The 21,243-nt window shown below is 38.7% G+C and overlaps 1 protein-coding gene across 1 annotated transcript in view; it reads left to right on the plus strand.

The window, feature by feature from the left end:
* Positions 1–19,779, plus strand: part of gucy1a2 (guanylate cyclase 1, soluble, alpha 2) — a 162,791-nt gene extending 143,012 nt beyond the window's left edge. Inside the window, exons 7-8 of the mRNA XM_059963306.1 lie at positions 10,496–10,650; positions 18,863–19,779. Coding sequence (XP_059819289.1) covers positions 10,496–10,650; positions 18,863–19,070 — 363 coding nt within the window. The 3' untranslated portion in view covers positions 19,071–19,779. The remainder of the gene's footprint in view (positions 1–10,495; positions 10,651–18,862) is intronic.
* Positions 19,780–21,243: the final 1,464 nt, after the last annotated feature.

Consider the following 21,243-nt stretch of genomic DNA (forward strand, 5'->3'; position numbering starts at 1 on the left):
TCCATCGTGAGCAACCACCGAGGAGTCAGGCAAACAGCCGGAGTTTTCTGATAAAATCAAATCATGAATCAAATCAAAATGAATCAACCCTAAATTACCTAAAATTTAATTTCTGATGACAGTATGTAGCAATACTATACTGCAGAAGAGGAAGCACTTGACCTTTTAGTGTTACACACCGCAGTTTTCTTGTGTTAAAGAGAACCTTTAGGTGAGGAGACTGATTTTGAATCTGAAACATTGTGATATGAAAATAGAAATGACAAATGGGTGAAAATTACAATAAGATATTAAAATATTAAAGTAAAAAAGTAGTGTTTACATGAGTTTGTAATATTTGTTTATATCTTCTTGAAGTATCTTTTAGAAATAAAGAAAATAGCATGTTTGCCGTGTCTCTAAATAATGAGATAATTTCTAGCTGTAGTAGCATATAATGAATATTGCCTCATTAGGGAAGAGCAAGACAGCATTTGCAATTCAGCCTTACTGAACTGGTAATTAAGGTCCAGTAAATGTGTTTACCAGTTTAGGAATGAAGCAGCTGACTGCATTGAATATACAATTATCTGCTTTGTATTTCTATCCAAACAAATGTGACAAGTCCATTAATTTTAATAACCCTGCAGTGAACTGATTAAATGAAAGATAGCATTTAGCAGGTGTGTGATAAAATATTTTTGCTGACTAGACTCTGCGATGAATTAGACTAATTATGTCACTTTTATCTGCATTCGCATCCAAATGTTATTGGCATCATAGGGTTATGATGACAATAATTTATATTTCCAAAAAAATACTGAAGTTGAAATTTAAAATAGAGTTATGGAAATATGCAATGGGAAACAAGCCCTTCGGCCTACTGAGTCCATCAACCACCCATTTATATTAACCCTACATTAATTCCATTTTTGTTGTATCTTCCACATTCCCTTCAACTTCCCTTGAATTTCACCACTCACGTACACACTAAGCCAATTAATCTACCGACCTGCACAACTTTGGGATTAAGTTGGAGCATCTGGAGGAAATCCATGCTGTCAGCATTGAAGACAATGTTTGAACCTGGGTCTTCAGTGCTGTGTGGCAGCAGCTGTACTCCCTCCATCACTATGCCTTCCTAGAAACATTTAAAAAATAGAGCAACTCTGATTCCTCCTCTACATTTCCAGCCATCAGCCCAGTATCCCCAATATGTGTGAAGATGCAAAGATGCTTAAGAAAATAAATTATGAAGGAGAGTATAAAGGAATAGAGTTGGGTTAAGGTTTAGCAATTGGTCTATAGTATGGTTAAAAGAAAAATGGTCTATTTTGGTGGGGAAAAAGGAAATATTTAAATTGACAGGGATTGCTGAGATTCTCATTGTTCTGCAGTCTCTTCCTATAAGCCATCAATTCCAAAGAAAGGAAAACTCTCAGAAATTATTGTTGTTAACCAGCAAAAAGATTCAGGAGAAGTGAAACAATGAGAGATGATTTGATAGTTTCATTTATATGTATTCATTAGGGGGCATCATTTTAAGATGTTTTGGAGAAAAGTATAGGGAGAGTGTCAGAACCATTTTTAACATACGGAACAGTGAGTACATGAAATGCCCAGCCTTTGACAAGGTGCACAAGTTAAGAGCCCATGGTATTACAGGAAATTTACTAACATGGTTAGAGCATTGGCTGATTGGTAGGAGGCAGCGAGTGGGAATAAAAGGATCCTTTTCTGGTTGGCTGCCTGTGACTAGTGGTGTTCTGCAGGGGTTGGTGTTGGGATCACTTCTTTTTAATGCTGTATACCAATGATTTAGATGATGGAATAGATGGCTTTGTTGCCAAGTTTGCGGATGCTATGAAGATTGGTGGAGGGGCAGGTGGTGTTGAGGAAACAGGTAGGATGCAGAAGGACAGATTAGGAGAATGGACACGGAAGTGGCAAATGAAATACAATGTTGGAAAATGCATGGTCTTGCACTTTGGTAGTAGAAACAAATGTGCAGGCTATTTTCTAAATGTGGAGAAAATCCAGGAATCCAAGATGCAGAGGGACTTGGGAGTCCATGTACAGAACACCTTGAAGGTTAACTTGTAGGTTGAGTCGTTGGTGAGGAAGGCAAGTGTCATGTTAGCACACATTTCAAGAGGTCTAGAATACAAGAGCAAGGATGAGATGCTGAGGTTTTATAAGGCACTGGGGAGGCCTCACCTTGTGAACAGTTTTGGGCCCCTCATCTTAGAAAAGATGTGCTGGCATTGGAGTGGGTCTGGAGGAGGTTCACAAGGATGATTCCAGGAATGAAAGGATTATCATACGAGGAACGTTTGATGGCTCTGGGTCTGTATTTGCTGAAATTCAAAGGGATGAGGGGGGATCTCATTGAAACCTTTCAAATGTTGAAAGGCCTAGACAGAGTAGATGTGGAGAGGATGATTCCCATGATGGGAGAATCTAGGACAAGAGGGCATAGCCTCAGGATAGAGGGGTGCCCTTTCAAAACAAAGATGTGCAGAAATTTCTTTAGCCAAAGGGTGGTGAATTTGTGGAATTTGTTGCTACATGCAGCTGTGGAGGCCAGGTCAGTGGGTGTATTAAAAGTAGAGATTAATAGGGTCTTGATTGGACATGCTATCAAAGGCTACGGGGAGAAGGCCGGGAAATGGGGTTGAGGAGGAGATTGAAAAAAAAGGATCAGCCATGATTGAATGGCGGAACAGACTCAATGGGCAGGTGGCCTATTCTGCTCCTATTTCTTATGGTCTTATGGGTGCATTGGGGGCATTTAAGAAATTCTTCTGTAGGCACATGGATGATAGACAATGCAAAGCTATGTAGGACGGAAAGGTTAGATTGATTTTAGAGTAAGTTAAAAAGTTGGCACAACATTATGGGCCAAAGGGGTTGTACTAGGCTGTAGTGTTCTATGTTTTATGAAAACCGAAAACTGGTTTGACAATTGAGATGCGTCATGATCTTTAATCCAGAGTGGGAGATGATAAATGTCCTCACTGTTCCTGCTTAACTTTAAAGATTGTAGCTAGGATTCAAAGAGCGAGCAGGCTGTCACAATGTAATCTCAAGCTGCTGGTGAAGTAGTTGTCTTCTACTGTGTGATTTCTGGAAGTCTAGTACAATAAATAATAGGAAAGCCAACAGAATATTATCATCTATTGTTGGGGAATCAATATAAAAGTAGTGAGGTTACAAAACTGTTTACCTAGGCATTGGTAAGATCACGTGTGCAGTACTTTGCATACAATACAACATGGTAGTGTAGTGGGTTAGCGTAATGCTTTACAGGGTTAGCTGTAAGATTGGGGTTCAATTCCTGCCGTCATCTTTACAGAGTTTGTATGTTCCCCTCATTACCAGGTGGGTTTCTTCTGCACGCACTGGCTTCCTTCCACGTTACAATGGTGTATAAGTTAGGGTTAATACGTTATGGGTATGTCAGGTTAACTTCAGAACCGTGATGACACTTGTGGGCTGTCCCCAGCACATCTTAGACTGTGTTGATCATTGACAGAGATAATAAATTTCACTGTATATTTAGATTTTCAATGTACATATGATAAGTAAAGTTAAGCTTTAGTTAATCAATCTTTAATGTAGGTCTTCTTATTTATGATGGCAGTACTTCAGAGAAAGCTACACCTAGAATGGGTGAGTTTGTGTGCACTTTGACAAAAGGGGACTTGATTGAAATATGTGAGATCATGAAGGCTCTTTAACAAGTTGGATGTGGAAAAGATGTTTCTTTGTGAGAGAGTTTAAAAACAGGACATGCACAGAATGCTACTGATAAGGTAACCAGTTTACAAGCAGCTTTATACACTCATGTCATTGTGTGTGCCTATTCACTCTTCAAAGCCTGGGTACAAACATTAATGATGGCAGGGAAGGGTGGCTGAAGATTGTTTCTCAGACTGAAGGCCTTTCAGTAGTCATGCGCCACTAGTCAGTGCTGGGAGCTTTGTTGTTCATTATTTATGTGAACATTTTGGACATACATGTATAAGGTATAATTACTAAATTTGAGGAATTTTCTAAAATAGCTTATATCATTGACAACGAAGAAAATTACAGGGGCATGTTGATCAGCTGGGTATGTGGGTTGAGGATTGGCAAATGCTTTTCAATTTATATAAGGGTGAAATGTTGCATTTTGGTATGCTAAACCAGGATAGAACTTACACAGTGCATGGTTGGGTCTTGGTGAGGGTTGTGGAACAGAGGAAACTAGGACTAAAAGTAAATGGATTACTGAAAGTGGCATTACCAGTAGGTGGTGGTCAAGAAGGCTTGCTGACTGTTTTCAGCCAGGCATTGAATCTGGGATTTGGGACTGTATGTTGCACTTGTACATGGTGTTGGTGAGATTGCACTTGGAGTACTGTATACAGTTTTGATCCCTCATTTTATAGGAAAGATGTCATTAAACTGGAAAGAGTGCAGAGATTCTTAATTTTGTCTAAAGGAACATTCCTCGTCTCCAGTAACATACCATAAATATGAAAAGGTGTCAAACTAAAAATTACATCTAGTAAGTTCCTATCTGAGCTTATAGGGAATGGACATAATTGAGATCTTAAAAAGTCTCTAATTTGTATACGCCTATATCTAAAAAAGTGAGTTTTGGGTAAACTGTATTTAGCCGACAATTGCTCAAATGAACAAAGGTTTCCTCCGACAAACAGATCCCAAAAACATTTAATACCCAACCTGCCCAATTCCTTAAAAACTAAATCAGTCATAGAGGGTTTAAAAAAAATTAGAATAAATGGGGCTTGAAAGGGAAAATCTCAAATAACCGAAGTGTTTTCTAAATTGTATCCAGATCCTCAGAGTATGTTTAACTATTAAATTATCAGTTAGTTTACTTACAGGTAAAGGAAGTGAGGGTCCAAGAAGAGAAATAATAGAAAATGTGTTTACAAGTTAAACCCATACTGGACAATCTACACGATTAATATAGTATAGCCAAAATGTAAGGTATCGTATATTAACTGCCCAGTAATATAACCTAAAATTAGGTAAGGATAAACCTCCAGACATTTTACATTTAAGAATCTCTGGGAACAAGATTTACAGACATCAATATCTGAGGAAACTTGGAATGAAATTTTTAAACTGGTTAATACTTCATCGCTATGTGCTCGTCATTCCCTCATACAACTTAAGGTGGTACATAGAGCTCATATGACTAAGGATAAGCTATCTCATTTTTATTCAGATATATCTCCCTACTGTGACAGATGTAATAATGCAGAAGCTTCATTAATTCATATGTTTTGGACTTGTCTGAATTTTGAAAAATGCTGGAAGGAAGTTTTTCAAACTTTTTGCTTACTTTTTAAAGTCAATTTTAAGCCTAACCCTCTGACGGCCTTATTTGGTATTGTTGCAGGACAAGATATTAAGCTGAAGGCATCTGATTTACATATTTTGGCCTTTAGCTCTCTTGTAGCTAGGAGGATGCATTTGTTTAAATGGAAAGATGATTTTCCTCCTTCTCATGCTCAATGATTATGCGACGTTATGTCATGTTTAGATTTAGAGAAGATTCGTTGTTCAATTTCTGAATCTCGTCAAGACTTTCAAACATTGTGGGGACCTTTTCTGAATTATTTTCAAAACCTTCAATTTGTTGTTTAAACTCAGATTTAAACTGGCTATTATTAATTTTTATTATATGAGAAGCTATTTTACCTTCTTTTCCCCTTAATGAACAGCTTCGGTCTTGGTAGGGGTTAGACTCTTTTTTTTCTTTTGTAATAAATAAGTTCAATATAACTATTGATTAACTTATATGAATATGGGGTAATGTAATTGTTATTATGAACAGATATAATGTAACTGGTAGTTTTTAAAATCTTTTCTGACCTTTTATATATACTTTCTTGTACTCTGTATTCCTCTATGTAGAAACTAATGGAAAAGGAAAGAATGCAGAGAAGGTTTATGAGGATATTGCCGTAGCTCAAGGGCCCAAATTATAGGGAAATTTTGGGAGGGTTAGGGTTTTATTTCATGGAGTACAGAAGATTGAGGGTTAACCATGAGGGGCATAAATAGTATCCATGCACATAGTTCTTTGTCCCAGAGAAGTGGAACAAAAATTAGAGGGCAAAGGTTTAAGATGAGAGGTGAAAGATTTAAAAAGGGCCCAAGGGGTAACTTCTTCATGCAGTCAGTGGTACGTATAAGGAATGAGGTGCCAGAGAAAGTGATTACAGCAGCTATAATAACATTTAAAAGACAGCTGGATACACACTGACAGGAGGGATTTAGAGGAATATGGGTAAAATGTGAGTAGCTTGGTGACCACCGATGTTAGCATGGATGAGATGGGCTGAATGGCCTGAATCAATTACTCTATGAATCTATAAAGCTGCACTGTACAGATAAATAAAATATTTGGATCTTTCTTAAACATTATCTACTGTACATTTCATTTTCAAGAATGCAGTTCTGTTCCTTCTAGCAGAAAAAAAATTCTTGCATGCACAGAGAATAGATCGGAACTGGAAAGCTTCTGTTTAAGATTTTCTGGCTAATCTTAGAAATGTTGCCAAGGTAACAGTGCTGCTTCAGTGTTTTCGGAGAACTGCATTATGGAGTCTAAACAGTTCTTAAGAGAAAGGGGTTTGTGTAGATAACATAACCTTGGCAGAGAAGGAATTTTGGTCGGAAATTTGTTGGTAACAATAGCATAAACTGGTTGAAATCTTACTGGCTAGACATTTAAAATCTGTGTTCAGGAGGTGCATGTATAGGGTTGAGGTGTGCCTGACAGCTGAGGCGCTCTGGACCATGATCCATTCAAATTTCCACCCTTTAAAATCTGAATCTACCAAGGACTTCTAAGCATTTGGACCATTGATACATGAAATTGTCACAGGTAGATAGGGTAGGAAAGAGAGCTTTTGGTACATTGGCCCTTATAAATCAAAGTATTGAGTATAAGAGTAGGAATGTTATGGTGAGGTTGTATAAGGCATTGGTGAGGCCAAATTTGGAGTATTGTGTGCAGTTTTGGTTACCGAATTATAGGAAGGATATTAATAAGGTTGAAAGAGTGCAGAGAAGGTTTACAATGATGTTGCCAGGACTTGAGAAACTGAGTTACAGAGAAAGGTTGAAAAGGTTAGGACTTTATTCACTGGAGCGTACAAGAATGAGGGGAGATTTGATAGAGGTATATAAAATTATGATGGGTATAGATAGAGTGAATGCAAGCAGGCTTTTTCCACTGAGGCTAGGGGAGAAAAAAAACAGAGGACATGTGTTGAGGGTGAAGGGGGAAAAGTTTGAAGGGAACATGGGGGGTGGGCATAGAGAGTGGTGCGAGTGTGAAATGAGCTGCCAGATGAAGTGGTAAATGCAGGCTCACTTTTAAAATAAAAAAAAACTTGAACAGGTACATGAATGAGAGGTGTATGGAGTCTCAGGTCAAGTGGGACTAGGCAGAAAAATGGTTTGGCACAGCCAAGAAGGGCCAAAAGGCCTGTTTCTGCGCTATAATGTCCTATGGTTCTATGGTTCTATGTCTTAGACCCACCAATGAAATTTGAACATGTCCATTCTTAAATGACAATTTTTCATGAGTTAATTTTTGATTGATGTTAAGTATTATATTGGGAGGTTCTGAGTTTATAGAAGAGGATGGGGTTTATTTGTTACAAGTAAACATCCTTTAATATACATACTAAACACATAGCTTTATTAAAGCAGCTTTGAAACTTAGACCCCAGGATATGGGAACAGAATTGGTTCTTGTTATAACAATGTCTCATAGTGCCTGGAGGTTTGTCTGCCAATTCTCATTGAAAAGTTGAAGTGATACAAGTCAGGCAGTAGAGTGTGGGAATTATCTATAAATCCAAAATTGTAATTTTATTTTTTCTGAGACAAAATTGATGTTCATCATCCAAATTGATGTTGATCACGGAGCTCCAGGGACATAGCTGGTCTCCCTCAACAGAAACCTGATATAGTGAGAGGCATACTTCCTTCCCACCCTACCGGCACATTGTTTATCCATTTATAATGGGAAATGGACACAGCACATTTTGCATTACAAATAGACAGACACTGAGAATGGTTTCTGAGATTTTGAATATATCACCTCTTCTACACAAACACTTTTACATCCAGAGCTCAAAAGATGACAGTCATGTACCACCTTTGCATATTTGATATTCTCTGTTAATAAAGACAACATTTAAAAATTTAAAATACAAGTCTTTTTTATACATTGATGTATGTTCCCAAAAACAATAGCAGCAAACCTATCTCGACAATTGTTATTTATCTGAGTTATTCACCATGCACAAGTCCAATTAGATGCAGCATCAACGATACCCAGTGCTTCTATGCTCTTCTGATAAAAATGCTTAATTATGAGAGCCTATGTTTTCTTCACGGTCTATCAATTAAAGTACGGGACCCTGACATATTCAGTGTTAATGCAGTTAAATTCATGTTCAGTAGCTAGGTTACGGGTTCATAGATTCTTGGCACTTGTGCAAGCCTGCTTCCTAGATACAGTATCTTTTCTGGGAGTAGTGTTATCAGTGCTGAGTTACTACTGCTTTCCAACTTAAGTGATTTACATAACGGTAGCTTTGATTGACTAAAACTGTCTGCCTTTCACTGGACTTTCAGTGGAGAAATTAGCTCATCATCATTTCATGTTGTGACACATTGCAGCAAATGTGACCTTACTTTTCAATTATAATCCATTTTACCAAGGGCACTATCTTAAATTGGATTGTATGTCATCTTGCATGTGCCTGTATGTTAATACTAGCCGTGCTTCTATTTAGTTTTCTGTTGCTGTTGCCGCATTCTGGAGTAATGAGCATTGATCTGACTAAAACAAAATGTGAATGACTGACAATTTTTGTCATTGGAATATTTATTTCTAGCACAAAATGGAGCCAGGGTTGTTAAAAGATTCACATGCAATAAACTCAGCAGTCTGAAATCATTTCATTTAGAAAAATCATTCAATTAGATTGGCATTTTCACACTGCAGCCTTGAGGCTAGTTTCACCCCAGAAGGTCATGTTTATGTCAGAGTGTAGCTGCCATTATGCAGTGCTGAGGGTAAATTTTTCTTTTGCTTGAAAGGTTTGTGACAAAGATGCAGCAGATTATTATAGATTGGGTAATACAAGAAATGCAGAAGTTACAGTGGGAAAGCAGAACGGCTCAACGGCAATACCTCCTCAGATTTGGCCAGCTCGTGATCACATTCCCCTATTCTATTCTCTCCCCTCCAGACTTACCTAAAAGTCACTACTGGTGGTGTAAAAACCCCATATTCTCCACATAGGCACATGTTTGAGTTGCCTCTGGAACATGATGAGTTTTTTTTTACAAAACCCGGCCTCAGTTGGTCACAGGGTCTCCTATTCAGACATATCGACTGCTGTAAGAGCTGTAATATCCTTTCAACTTGGCTTTTCCTTCCAGCTGTCAATGAAATTGTCTGATATGTCACCAAGATGACCATTTTAGGTATTCCAGGTACCTGTATGAGCTAATGATGATTTTACTGCTGGATCTTCCTGACCAGGTAGACAGGTGGAAAATCTGGAATAACCAAAAACCGCTGACCAAATCATAATCTAACAAGGAAGTTAGGGGTTCAGATGATGAATGGTAATCACTCAACCGAACCTTCCCATCACTAATTCTCTCTTTGTAATGTTGGTGGATATTCTAAGGCAATACTTATGATTGTCAGAGCAAATGCTTTTTAAAATTACAGTGGAGCTACACTGCATAATACACAGTGAGACAACATCGCCTCTGTTGGCACTAGATGACTATCCTTTCACTGAGTGGAATGTGGAGAGAGATTGCATATAGACCTGGCTTCATGATCCCATCTGTACTGTTGGGGGTTTTCGATTCTGTCTGGAGGGAACAAGTGGAAAATTTAATGTACTGGAAGGAAGTATAAGATACTTAGCTTAGGACCTAGCCCTGTCTTCCTCTCATGATGTTAACATGAGTTCTTTGTGACTGGAATCCCCCTGGTTGCTTTTTCAGGACAACCTCCAGAAGGTAACACAGTGCATGCCCATTAATGCGCTGCTGGCAGCAGCTGGATTCTGATCACAGGGACTAGTTAGAGCTCAGGAACCATAAACGCGAGTATGTTTCAGTTGTTTCAACTAGACCACACTTCAAATAACTGGTGCCCATTTGGCTATTGGGAAATTAAGAAATAAAGCTAAGTCAACCATAAGATGGAACAATGTTTAGATTATTTATCCTTTTAGTAGCATAATATCAGGTTGTTGAAAATAAACACCAGAGATTATTCCTTGCTTCCCAAAGTACAGAGGCTAGAGAGCAAATCTATTTCTGTTTGTTATCTTGTGTGCTTGTAGTTAGTTAATTTCTGTTAGAATCCTGTTCTGTTGTGCTGTGCCTGGTGGTGATACAAGTTGTCTCCCATGCAAGAATTTAAAAAAGTATATTGTAATTACAGTTACGGATTGGGATCCATTCTGGCTCTGTCCTGGCAGGAGTCGTTGGTGTGAAAATGCCTCGTTATTGCTTGTTTGGAAACAACGTCACTCTGGCCAGCAAGTTTGAATCAGGAAGTCAACCACGCCGCATTAATGTCAGTCCCACAACCTACCAGTAAGTACAATGTGCGTCTTGGCTCAGTCACACAGGAGAGCATAATCAAGGGTGGGCTCTTTAATGAGGCTTTTAGATCCCAGGGCTTGAAATTCAATCTGGAAGTGTATAGAAATAAGTAATAATTAATCATTGCCAGCTGATAGTAAGAACAAAATGACTTTACTTGCTTCTTGTATCATTAGTACACATTATCAAACTGAAAGTGATACCAAATGTAAAGATCTCTTGACATTCAAAATTAATCATGTAAATTTCATTTTCAATTTTCTCCCTTTTAGTAAGCTCTAAATTAGGAGTTTCCAGCCTTTTTACGCCATGGACTCTTACCGTTAACTGAAGGGTCCCTGCACTAGAGTAGGTTTTCTTATTTGTTGTAAGGGCAAATTCTTTTTTGCTTCAGCAACACAAGAGGCACTGGAGGAACTCAGCTGGTCAGGCAATATCTTCAGTGCGAAATAGACAGTTGATGTTTTGGGCCAAGATCCTTCAACTGTACTGGAAGATAGCAAGAGAGAGCCAGGGGAAGAGATGGTGGGAAAATGTGGAACAAGGACTGGCAGCTGATAGGTGGATCCAGGTGAGGAGGGGCATAGGCAAATAAGGGTGGGAATGACATCAGTAGCTGGGAGGTGAGTGGTAGAGGCGACAAATGGCTGAAGGTGATGAGTGTGACAGGAAAGGATGATGGAGCATGGGCAAAGGGGAGGAGATGAGGAGGCGAACCAGTGAGAGAAATGTATGGGTGAAGGGCAGATGGTGGGGGAGAACGACATAGGGTGACGGGCATCAATTTGATCAGGAGGAGAGGGAAAAGGCGAAGGAAATGAAATAATTGCCAAAAAGGACAGAGTAGGAGCAGTTACAAGAAGTTTGAGTTTTCAGTTTTCATGCCACTGGGTTGGAAACTGCCCAGTTGGAGTATGAGTTCCTTTATTTTTCATTTGGCTGTGATATTGCAGTGGAAGAGGCTATGGACAGATGTATCAATGTGGGCATGTGGGTTGGAACTTAAATGGCTAGCCATTGGGAGATCCTGACTGGCAAAACAAACATTCCTTCTAGGTGAAGCAGTCCTTCACATGTGAATCCAGTGCTCCTGTGCAGTCTCGTCTATATCAATGTGACCTCACATAAACCAGAGAATGACTTCATCAAGCATTCATGCTCTATCTATTCTGCTTGGCCGGTGTCCAACCTGGAGTTCCCAAACCTCTGGTAATCAGTCCCTCTGTCCCTTTTCCTCATTGTTCTCCTTCTGTTTTTCTCTCTCCTCCTGATCCAAGTGACCAATGTTTCCCCACTCCCTCTGCTTATCACCATTTCCCTTTCCCTCTGCCCATCATCTGCACACTCTTCCCACCAGTTCCCTTCCCCACTCTGTCCCTTTATTCCTGTCTCCACCAACCTCTCCTATCAGAGTCCATCATCTTCGGCCCTTTGTCACTTCCACCTATCACCTCCCAGTTTCCGTCATCATTCCCATCCTCATTTACCTATCACCACCCTTCCCCGTTAACTGGATCCACTGATTGTTTGCTAGACCTCACTCCACCCCTTTCCTCCATCATTTAATAAAGGCTATCTCTTTGTCTTTCGGTCCTGATGGTGGATCCTGACCTAAAGGGTCAACTGTCCATTTCAAAGTTCAGAGTTCCAAGTAAATTTATTATCAAAGTACATATATATCATCATATACAACCCCAAGATACATTTTCTTGCAGGCATAGTCAATAATCCATAAGTATGCCTGCAAGAAAATGAATTCCCCTCCATAGATGCTGCCTGACCTGCTGAGTGGTGCTCCAAATTCCAGCATCTGAAGTCTCTTCTGTATTTCTTTGTTACTTCAGTTCTCCTTCTTAGCTTCACTGTTGCAGGACTTCCTGGAAGCTTCCTAAGGTACATCAGTAAGTTTGTAATGTTTTCATAGGTGGATTGCCATGTAGCAGTGGCAATGGTGGTTGGTGGAGTCAAGTGCGAGACTAAGGAGTGGAGCAGTCATGTCACCCCATACACCTTTCCTCGTTTTCTGTGGTAACTTGTTTGATTCCTGGCAGATTTGGCTAAGCATTACCCCAACGCCATGTTTCTCTCGGATTTCATTAATGTTCTAATCTGTAAAACAAAGGTTCCACTAGGGACCTCTGAAGAAACTTGAATCAGAATATTTACAAAGAATATTTTTGTCACTCTTGTGATCAACTTTGAAAGACCTACAATCCTTTTGTTAAGAGTTCAATTATGTGGTTTAAATTTCCAGCAAATGACATTTGATCATAAAGAATATTGGCATTCTTTTATGTAAAAAAGCTTGCCCACTCTTTTACAAGTTACCTTAATCCTCAATGTAAGCTCAACATATGGCAACTCCCTTGTTATTATGCGCTTTGTTAAAGCACTGGGCAAGTCAGACTGATCTGCACTGAATGCCAATAAATGTTGGGTTCTATGATAAGATCTGGTAGAAATACAGCTCATTGTGCTTTGAACTCTAATTGGATTTTCCACTTAACTGCATGTCTAATAGAAAGTCTTACTGTAGGCAACCTGATGCAGATTTCAATCCACTTCATTAATGAAATCAGCCTCCAGTAACCCATAACAGAAAACTGTAAAAATCAAGTAAGTATTTTCGTTAATCCATTTTGAATATTTTATAACACACTTCTAACAACAAGTCTGATGAAGCCTTACAGGACTAATTGCTTCCTGCTAACATCCACTTCTTTGAGAATGGGAAAAGGCAGTGCATCTAATTACTTTGACATTTGAAAATCAATTTTCAGCAAATCAATCTGTACCTCAGCCAGGTTTTGGTTATTTTAATCATTGCAATTAGTTTGACATTCCTTTTGTCCTTAGTTAATTAATGATCTAAACATTAGATTATGCCACGTTCATTTTGGGACATGAGATGGACACTTTGGAATATAATATAATGAGCAACATGTGCAGTCAATCCTAAAGCATGTCAGATCAGAGACTTGATTGCCACTCAGGAGAATGAAAATGCTTTGTTTTAGTGCCAAAATAGAGCACATAGAAAAGTTGAAAGACTTAACATAAATACATCAAAAGGCATCCACATTTATAACTTTTCATTTCAATACCACATGTATTTTTTTATTTGATGCAAACATTGACCAAAACAAAGTTAATTTGCAGACTTAAGCTTTACTCTTGTGTAAGTCCTCAATTCTACTTTGTATACTTTACTAATTATCCAATAGTTATTCCAAAATAGATGACCAATGGCTACAAATTTGGTGGCCTCACAAAACCTTCTACTTGTAAGACTTTGCTAGGTATATAGGAACATTATCGCCTACAATTACCTCTCTAAGCCTACTTGGATGTATGTTGCATGTTTTTGTTATCATTCAGTGAAAATTATGCAGATCCTAATGTAACAACACTGTGGAACTGCAATCATTTCTCTTGAAATGAACTGCGATATTTCAAAGCATTGCCCTCTTCTGAAAGCTAACTAGGGATGGGCAATGAATACTGACTTTGCAGATGATGTGCACATCCCAGAGATGCTGGCTAACCGTATTGGAGTTATGCTTATACTCTTCCTGATAGCCACACCTCAAAACAATTTTTTCTGCTTGTGACTGGATGCCAAAAAAGGAAATTGAACCAAATTTGCAATATCTATACATACAGTCTTTCACTTCCTTGGAGCAGACTGCCTAAAATTCCTTACATAAAAATAATCTTGTTCTGTCAATTATACAGATGATATTTACTAATTTTATTTCAGTTGAACAATTGTCATGCTTAATACAAAGCAATTGTCAAAACACAATAACAATGAAGAAAAAACTAGTAACAACAAATATATCTCAATTAATTATGCCAAAATCCACCAAAACTTGCAATAACTATGTGGAAAAAACATGAAGGAAAAATGAAAGTTAGGAGACTCATAACACCCTCCATATTTTTAAGAACCTATCTTAATTGGGGTATCTAATTTTTGTCTAACTTTCTGACCAAGTAGTGCGAATATCAGTTCATCGTTTTAAGGTGGCCCATGATACCCACCAAGTTATGTAACTCATGTGAGGATCTAGTGAGTTGGCTTCCCTGCCTGACTTTCTAGTACCCTAGTATCTTTTGTGCATCAAGCAGAATTGTACTTTTACTTCCCCTGATAGGGAGGATAAATATTGCAGTTCATTTTGCACAATAGGTCACAGTGTCCTAGGTTATATTTTAAACAGGCAGAGAACTTGTAATTTAATTTCATAATTGAAGCTTTGCAATGAGCCCTCATAAAATAATGGGATATTTATCTGTTCAACTCAATGCAAACTGTTAAATGCAGTGAATTAGTGGAGATCTGATGTTCTGTAGGTTAAATATTAAACAATTCCCTGCATCGGATTTTTAAAGAATATTTGTGTGCTGGTTTTGTGGGCTGAGCCAGCATTTCATTGCCTGACCCTAATAAGCTGCAGCCCACCAGGTGTGAGTATGCGTATAATGCTAATGTGGAGGGAGTTCTAGGATTTTGACCTAACAACGGCAACAAATGGCAATTATGTCCAAGTCAGGACGGTGAGTGGTTTGCAGGATAACTTCCAAATTCCTTTGCTACCCTTGTCCTTTAATTGTCAAAGGTTGTGAGTTGGAAGGTTCTGTCTGGGAGTCTTGTTGGGATGCTACAGTGCATCCTGTAGACGGTACATGATGATATTTTGAATTCTGATCAGCAGTGTTTTATCTTCCTTTGAGCTGCATGTGAATTCATAACAGAGTAAAGGCGCAGAGTGCAATGAAGAACGTTGCTCAACCTGTTGTGCCTCACAATGATACAGGAGCATTTGTAAATTTATTATCATGCACTGGTATATGGAATAAATGCAAACTACTTTGCTATCTATTTCCACCTGCAATCATTGATTTCATTAGCAAAGAAACAGAGTTGATGATTTGTGTAAAATATCACTTCTCACTGCTTTCGACATGGTTGCAGCTTTAAACATAGCTGACTATCACATCTTCCTCTATTCCATGGAGTTATGCCTATATATTGCCAGAGAATAATCTCTCTTCAAAACCCACCTTGTTTTTATCTGATGTACAATGTCAAATAAGCAGGAAATTTCAAAGCTAACAGTAGGGAAGGCAAGGGTGATCCCTTCTGGAAATTCATTTTCCCCTATTCAACTCATACTTCAGGATAGTGTAAAAAGCTTAGCAAAATGCTGGAAACCCAGTGAGTTTGATGGTACTATGATCTCATTTTACACCTGTTCCATCGGTAACAGTGTCCACTTGCACCTCCATAAATCACCAACTTTGTTTTCCCCTCAGCTTTTCTGCTGCTGGAACCCTGACTGATGACTTTGCTACCTCTGAGTTTGACTGTACAAGCACCTTATTATGTTATATTTATACTGTAAAATGCTCGTCCTTGTTTTCAAGTTCTCTATGGTCTTAACTATTTCATTATGTCCTCCCCACCACTACCACCAACGCCTGTCCCATCCCATTCCCCCTTATATGAATTTATAATCAGTGCACCCCCGCAAGTCCAGACTCTCCACCTTGTGCTTCTCTAAATTTAATGGCGATCATGGAACAAATCTTTGCCTCCACTTTCAGCATTTTGAAGAGCCTGTTTCTAGGGATTCTTTCATGTCAGTTGACAAACATTCCTGGCTCCCAACCAACAGTACAGTTTTATTAGCACAGCATTTAAACCACTGGACTGATATACAGAAGCCTGCACTATTCATTCAATGTCATGAATTGGTATCCCAAAACACCAGCTGGGAAAATTAAATCAAAAAATGAAATAAACCTAGAAAAAAAAAGCTAGTATCAACAATGATGACCATCTTAGATTGCCGTAGAGGTCTATCTGAGTAAGAATTCATTATCCTTAGATATTTGGTCCATGGAGGGTCTTGATCCTACTTGTCAACTATTCATTTCCCTCTAAAGATTTCCCTGAACCACTGGATTCTTTCAGCATCCTCTGCATTGCTCCTTAATCCAGCATCTGCAGTCTCTTTTGTCACCATCTTAATAAATTCCTTATAGCTTTATCTGCCTCAAAAGAATGATCAACTTCTTTGCCTTTCTGTTTGTCCACTGGCTTCATTGTTTTTAAATTCTATTCTTTTCCCGGTTGGGCCTGTATTGGACCCCAGGCCAACAATAATGTGAATGACTTGTAACTGCCATTGGAAATCATCTAGTAAGCCACTGTTTAGAGGGAGAACATTGGCTTTATTAGTAATGTCCTCATCCCATGAAAATATATACTAAAGGAAAAATACAACATTTGTAGATATGAAAGGGTCTTTTAAGAGACTCCTGGATAGGTACATGGAGCTTAGAAAAACAGAGGGCTGTGGGTAACCCTGGGTAATTTCTAAGGTAGGGACATGTCTGGCACAGCTTTGTGGGCCAAAGGGCCTGTATTGTGCTGTAGGTTGTCTATGTTTCTATTTGCTCTTTATCTCCACCCATCTCCATGTACAGGCCCCAAACACTTCAGAGAAAGCAGTGAATTCTGATAGAGTTTCTGACATGAAACCTTAACTGCTTCTCTTTCCATTGATGCTGCACACCCGGCTTACAATTTCCCCATTTTGACTCACTTTAGTACATGTTGTTTACTGCCTTACAGTGTGACCTTTGTTACATTGCAAGATCAGGGGTGTCCTTTCAATAGAACACCTCCATCCAGCCTGTGAGTTCAGCCCAGGCTTCTGGCAGCCTGTCACTGTTATCTTTCATTCCTATTTAACTCTGACCACTCTGTCCTGAGCCATTTACACCCTTCTGTCAATCTCACCATTACTCAAGGCCTTACTGCACACACATTACTGTCTTTCAAATCAAACCTGGAGTTCAACTTATCAGCTAATTAGCATTTCCAATGGTTTCCTATTTTATTATTTCAGACTTTCATCACCATTTTATTTATCTTTGATAATTTAAGACAATAGTCCTGCTTATTCCACTGTGGTGAACTACATATACCTGTCTGGACACGCCCCCTGCTGACTGCTCCTGTGGCTCCTCCCACAGACCCCTGGATAAAGGCGATCTGAGGCCTGAGCCCGGCCTCTCAGTCTCCAGGGTGTAGTATGATGGTCACTCACTCCCGGTTCCTTCTTCCAGACCCCTGGATAAAGGCGATCTGAGGCCTGAGCCCTGCCCTCAGTCTCCAGGATGTAATATGATGGTCACTCACTCCTGGTTCCTTCTTCCAGTCAATAAAAGCCGATATCTCGCCTTACATCTCAGAGTGAGTTATTGATGGTGCATCATCCACTTATCCAGCCTTCAGACTGACCTTATTATTCTTGTCTCATGGCTGCCTTCACCATTGTCCTTTTTATCGTTGAGTCTCCCTTCCATGCAGTGCTTCCATGGGACTTCTCTTCCAGTTTGTCCTCTGGTTTCTGCTGTATGGTAATTGAACCATTAACTATTCCTCAAACACCAGAAATGCTGCCTGACCTGTTGTAAACTTTCAGTATGTTCTGTTTTTATTTCACATTCCTGGCAGGTAGATTGTTTTGCTTTAGTTTTCAGTAATAGAGTCTTCTAGCACAGAAGCAGTCCCTTTGTCTCACCATACCACACTACTCATTTTACCTACTTGCTATAATCCCATTTACTGTGTTAGATACATAATCACCTCAGACACTCATGCACTTGTCTGGAAATTTCTCAAGTGTTATGAGTTTACTGCCTCTTCTGGTAGTGCATTCTAGACTTTAACCATCCTCAGTGTGAAAAAAACTCCCCCATCAGATCCCCATTACTTATCAAATTAAACCGTTTCCTTTCGACTTTGACATCCTAACTATGGGAAAAATATTTTTACTACCCTACCTACCCCACTCCTAATCTTACACCGGATATCTCTACCAGATCATCCCTCAGCCTTCTTTACTCTATGCAGTCTCTTCTTGTAACCATAAAGCTCCAATCCAGGCAACATCCTGGTGAATCTCCTCCGCACTCTCTCCAACACAATCATATCCTTCCTATGTGGTGATCAGAACTGCACAAATTAAGCCTTGATTTTAATTGCTCTGTTATGCTAATCATAAACAGTGTTAAATGTTGGTTAATCAATGCCATTCAATTGTTTGCAGGCTAGTGAATGATAATTAAGGCAGATAGTGAACTTGTCTTGTTTTGTTTAACTCTTTGCTCCTTATCTGGAATATAGGATATTAAAAGGAGATGAGAACTTTACGTTTATTCCACGCTCGCAGAGTGACCTCCCAGAAAACTTCCCGAAGGAAATTCATGGAATATGTTATTTTCTGGAGGCTAATGTTTCTCCAAATGCATCAAGGATGATAAGCATGCCTGCGTGCACCAAGAGAAAATCATACAGTATTGGGACAATGTTCCTTCGTGAGACCAGTTTATGAGATGCAGTGCGTTCTGGTGAGTGGCTTAGGAACATGCCATGCACAGCTAGAAACGACGTCTGGACATTTGACACAAACTTTCTCAAAAGCTAAATATTCGCCCCAAAGCTTGAATACGGAGAAGTCAAATTAATGATTCGATAAATGCACAGCACCTTGACTGAAGGTATATGTTCATTTCTGATAAGGTGTGGAAGAGAAAGTAAAATTAATAGCATTCTGTCTTAAATAATTTTTGTACACCAAAATAGCTTTCAGTTACATGGACCATTCTTACATATTTTTAACTATTTTAAATGTATTTATTCATAATTCATACATTAGAAATAAACAAAGCAGATGTAACATTGTTTTTAGTTGAAGTGAGGGTTCTGACTTCTTTTACACTGCAGTTCATGGAACGCAGATTTTAAAGTGTAAATTTTCTAAGTGTGGGCCAAAGATGTCCCTCTGACATATATTATAGGTCAAGATTGTACAGTTTATCTGGGATTATTTTGTTAAATGTGTACAGCTTGATGTTGGCAGAATTGTCTCCAGATGGAAATTTCTCCAATTTCAACAGTGTCATATATTAAGGAGAGAATATGACATTAAAACTGTTAATAATCAAATACATATATTGTTTAATGTCTCAGTAAGAAAAAGGCTTTGGAGATGTGATCGGCCAAGTGGTTTCCCTCTGCACTGTAAACTTCTGTGATTCTGTCCTCTGAGCTTTTGATTGAGTTCTATTAATGTATAATATAAAACTGTGTGTAACTGCACACTGCTATCATCTGTACAAACTATTTTGGAATGTCTGCCACAAAATAAATACTGCTGCTTATATAATTAATTGTTTTGAATGGCTATAATTTAAGATTTCTTTCATTATTTCTACAAGAGGATTTTGACTGGATGAGGAGAGGAACAGCTTTCGTTAGGAATAGCCAATGACCACATGGAATTCAAACTGATCCAATAGGTTTTCAATGCATAAGTACAACAAAAATGTTGACAACTTGTTTTTATATAGTACCTTGAATATAGAAAAAATTGCCTCTAAGTTCTAAAGAATGAATTATTACAAACGTTAACCCAAGTTTTTTATTTGACTAATTAAAGCTTGATCAAAGAGGCAGTTTGCACTAATTATCTTACAGGATAAGAGGAAAAAAAAGTAAAATTGGTTAGGTATATGGACAGGAAAGGAATGGAGGTTATGGGCTGAGTGCGGGTCAGTGGGACTAGGCGAGAGTAAGTGTTCAGTATGGACTAGGAGGGCCGAGATGGCCTGTTTCTGTGCTGTGGTTATTATATGGTTATATGTTATATGGATAAGAGGGAAGGAGAAGACTGTAATATCAATGTAATGAGATCTAACTTTAGTGGCTAAAGACTGAACTAGCACAGGTGAGGCAAAGGGAGTAAGATTGGTGGGGGGAGGGAACTAGAAAAAAACTTTAGGCATAACCTTACAGAATTAGAGTAATGAGGAGACTATCAGGCTAAAAACTTTTCTAAATGAAAGGTAAATCATATCAACTGGAGACAGTGGCTATGGTGTGAAATTGAGATAGCTGCTGGGAAATAGAGTTCATGATAGAGGGTGTAGGGAGTGACGTTCACCTTCAAAAGGTTTAATAGAAGGAAACTGGAGATCATCCAAGACAGATTGCTGGGCACATTAACTGCCAGATTAGAGGCTGTGCATATTAATATGGATATGGAAATATTTTAATTAGAAGAATATGCAAATAAAATGGCATTCTGCATACACAAGGTAAAAATTTGATTGTCTATTGATCATGACAGTTTTTGAATGCAGAAGGAATTAACAAAATCACAATAATTATTTTGCCCCCATTGACTTTGTGGTCATACTCCCTAAATAGTTAAAAGGAGAAATTGGAGTGGGAGTAAAATAGTAATAAATTTCAGCCTAAAAGACTGAGGTTTTTAGAAAGAGGCAGGTAAAAGTTTGCAGATGATATGAAGATAGGTGGAGGGGCAGGTAGTTTTGAGGAAGGAGACTACAGAAGGACTTCGATTGGGAGAATGGGCAAAGAAATGGTGGATGGAATACAGTATCGGGAAGTGTAAGATCATGCACTTTGGTAGAAGAAATAATATGATTGTTTTCTAAATGAAGAGAAAATTCAAAATCGGAGGTGCAAAGGAACTTAGGAGT

This window comes from Hypanus sabinus, chromosome 3 (assembly GCF_030144855.1).
Source record: "Hypanus sabinus isolate sHypSab1 chromosome 3, sHypSab1.hap1, whole genome shotgun sequence".
Classification (NCBI taxonomy): Eukaryota; Metazoa; Chordata; class Chondrichthyes; order Myliobatiformes; family Dasyatidae; genus Hypanus; species Hypanus sabinus.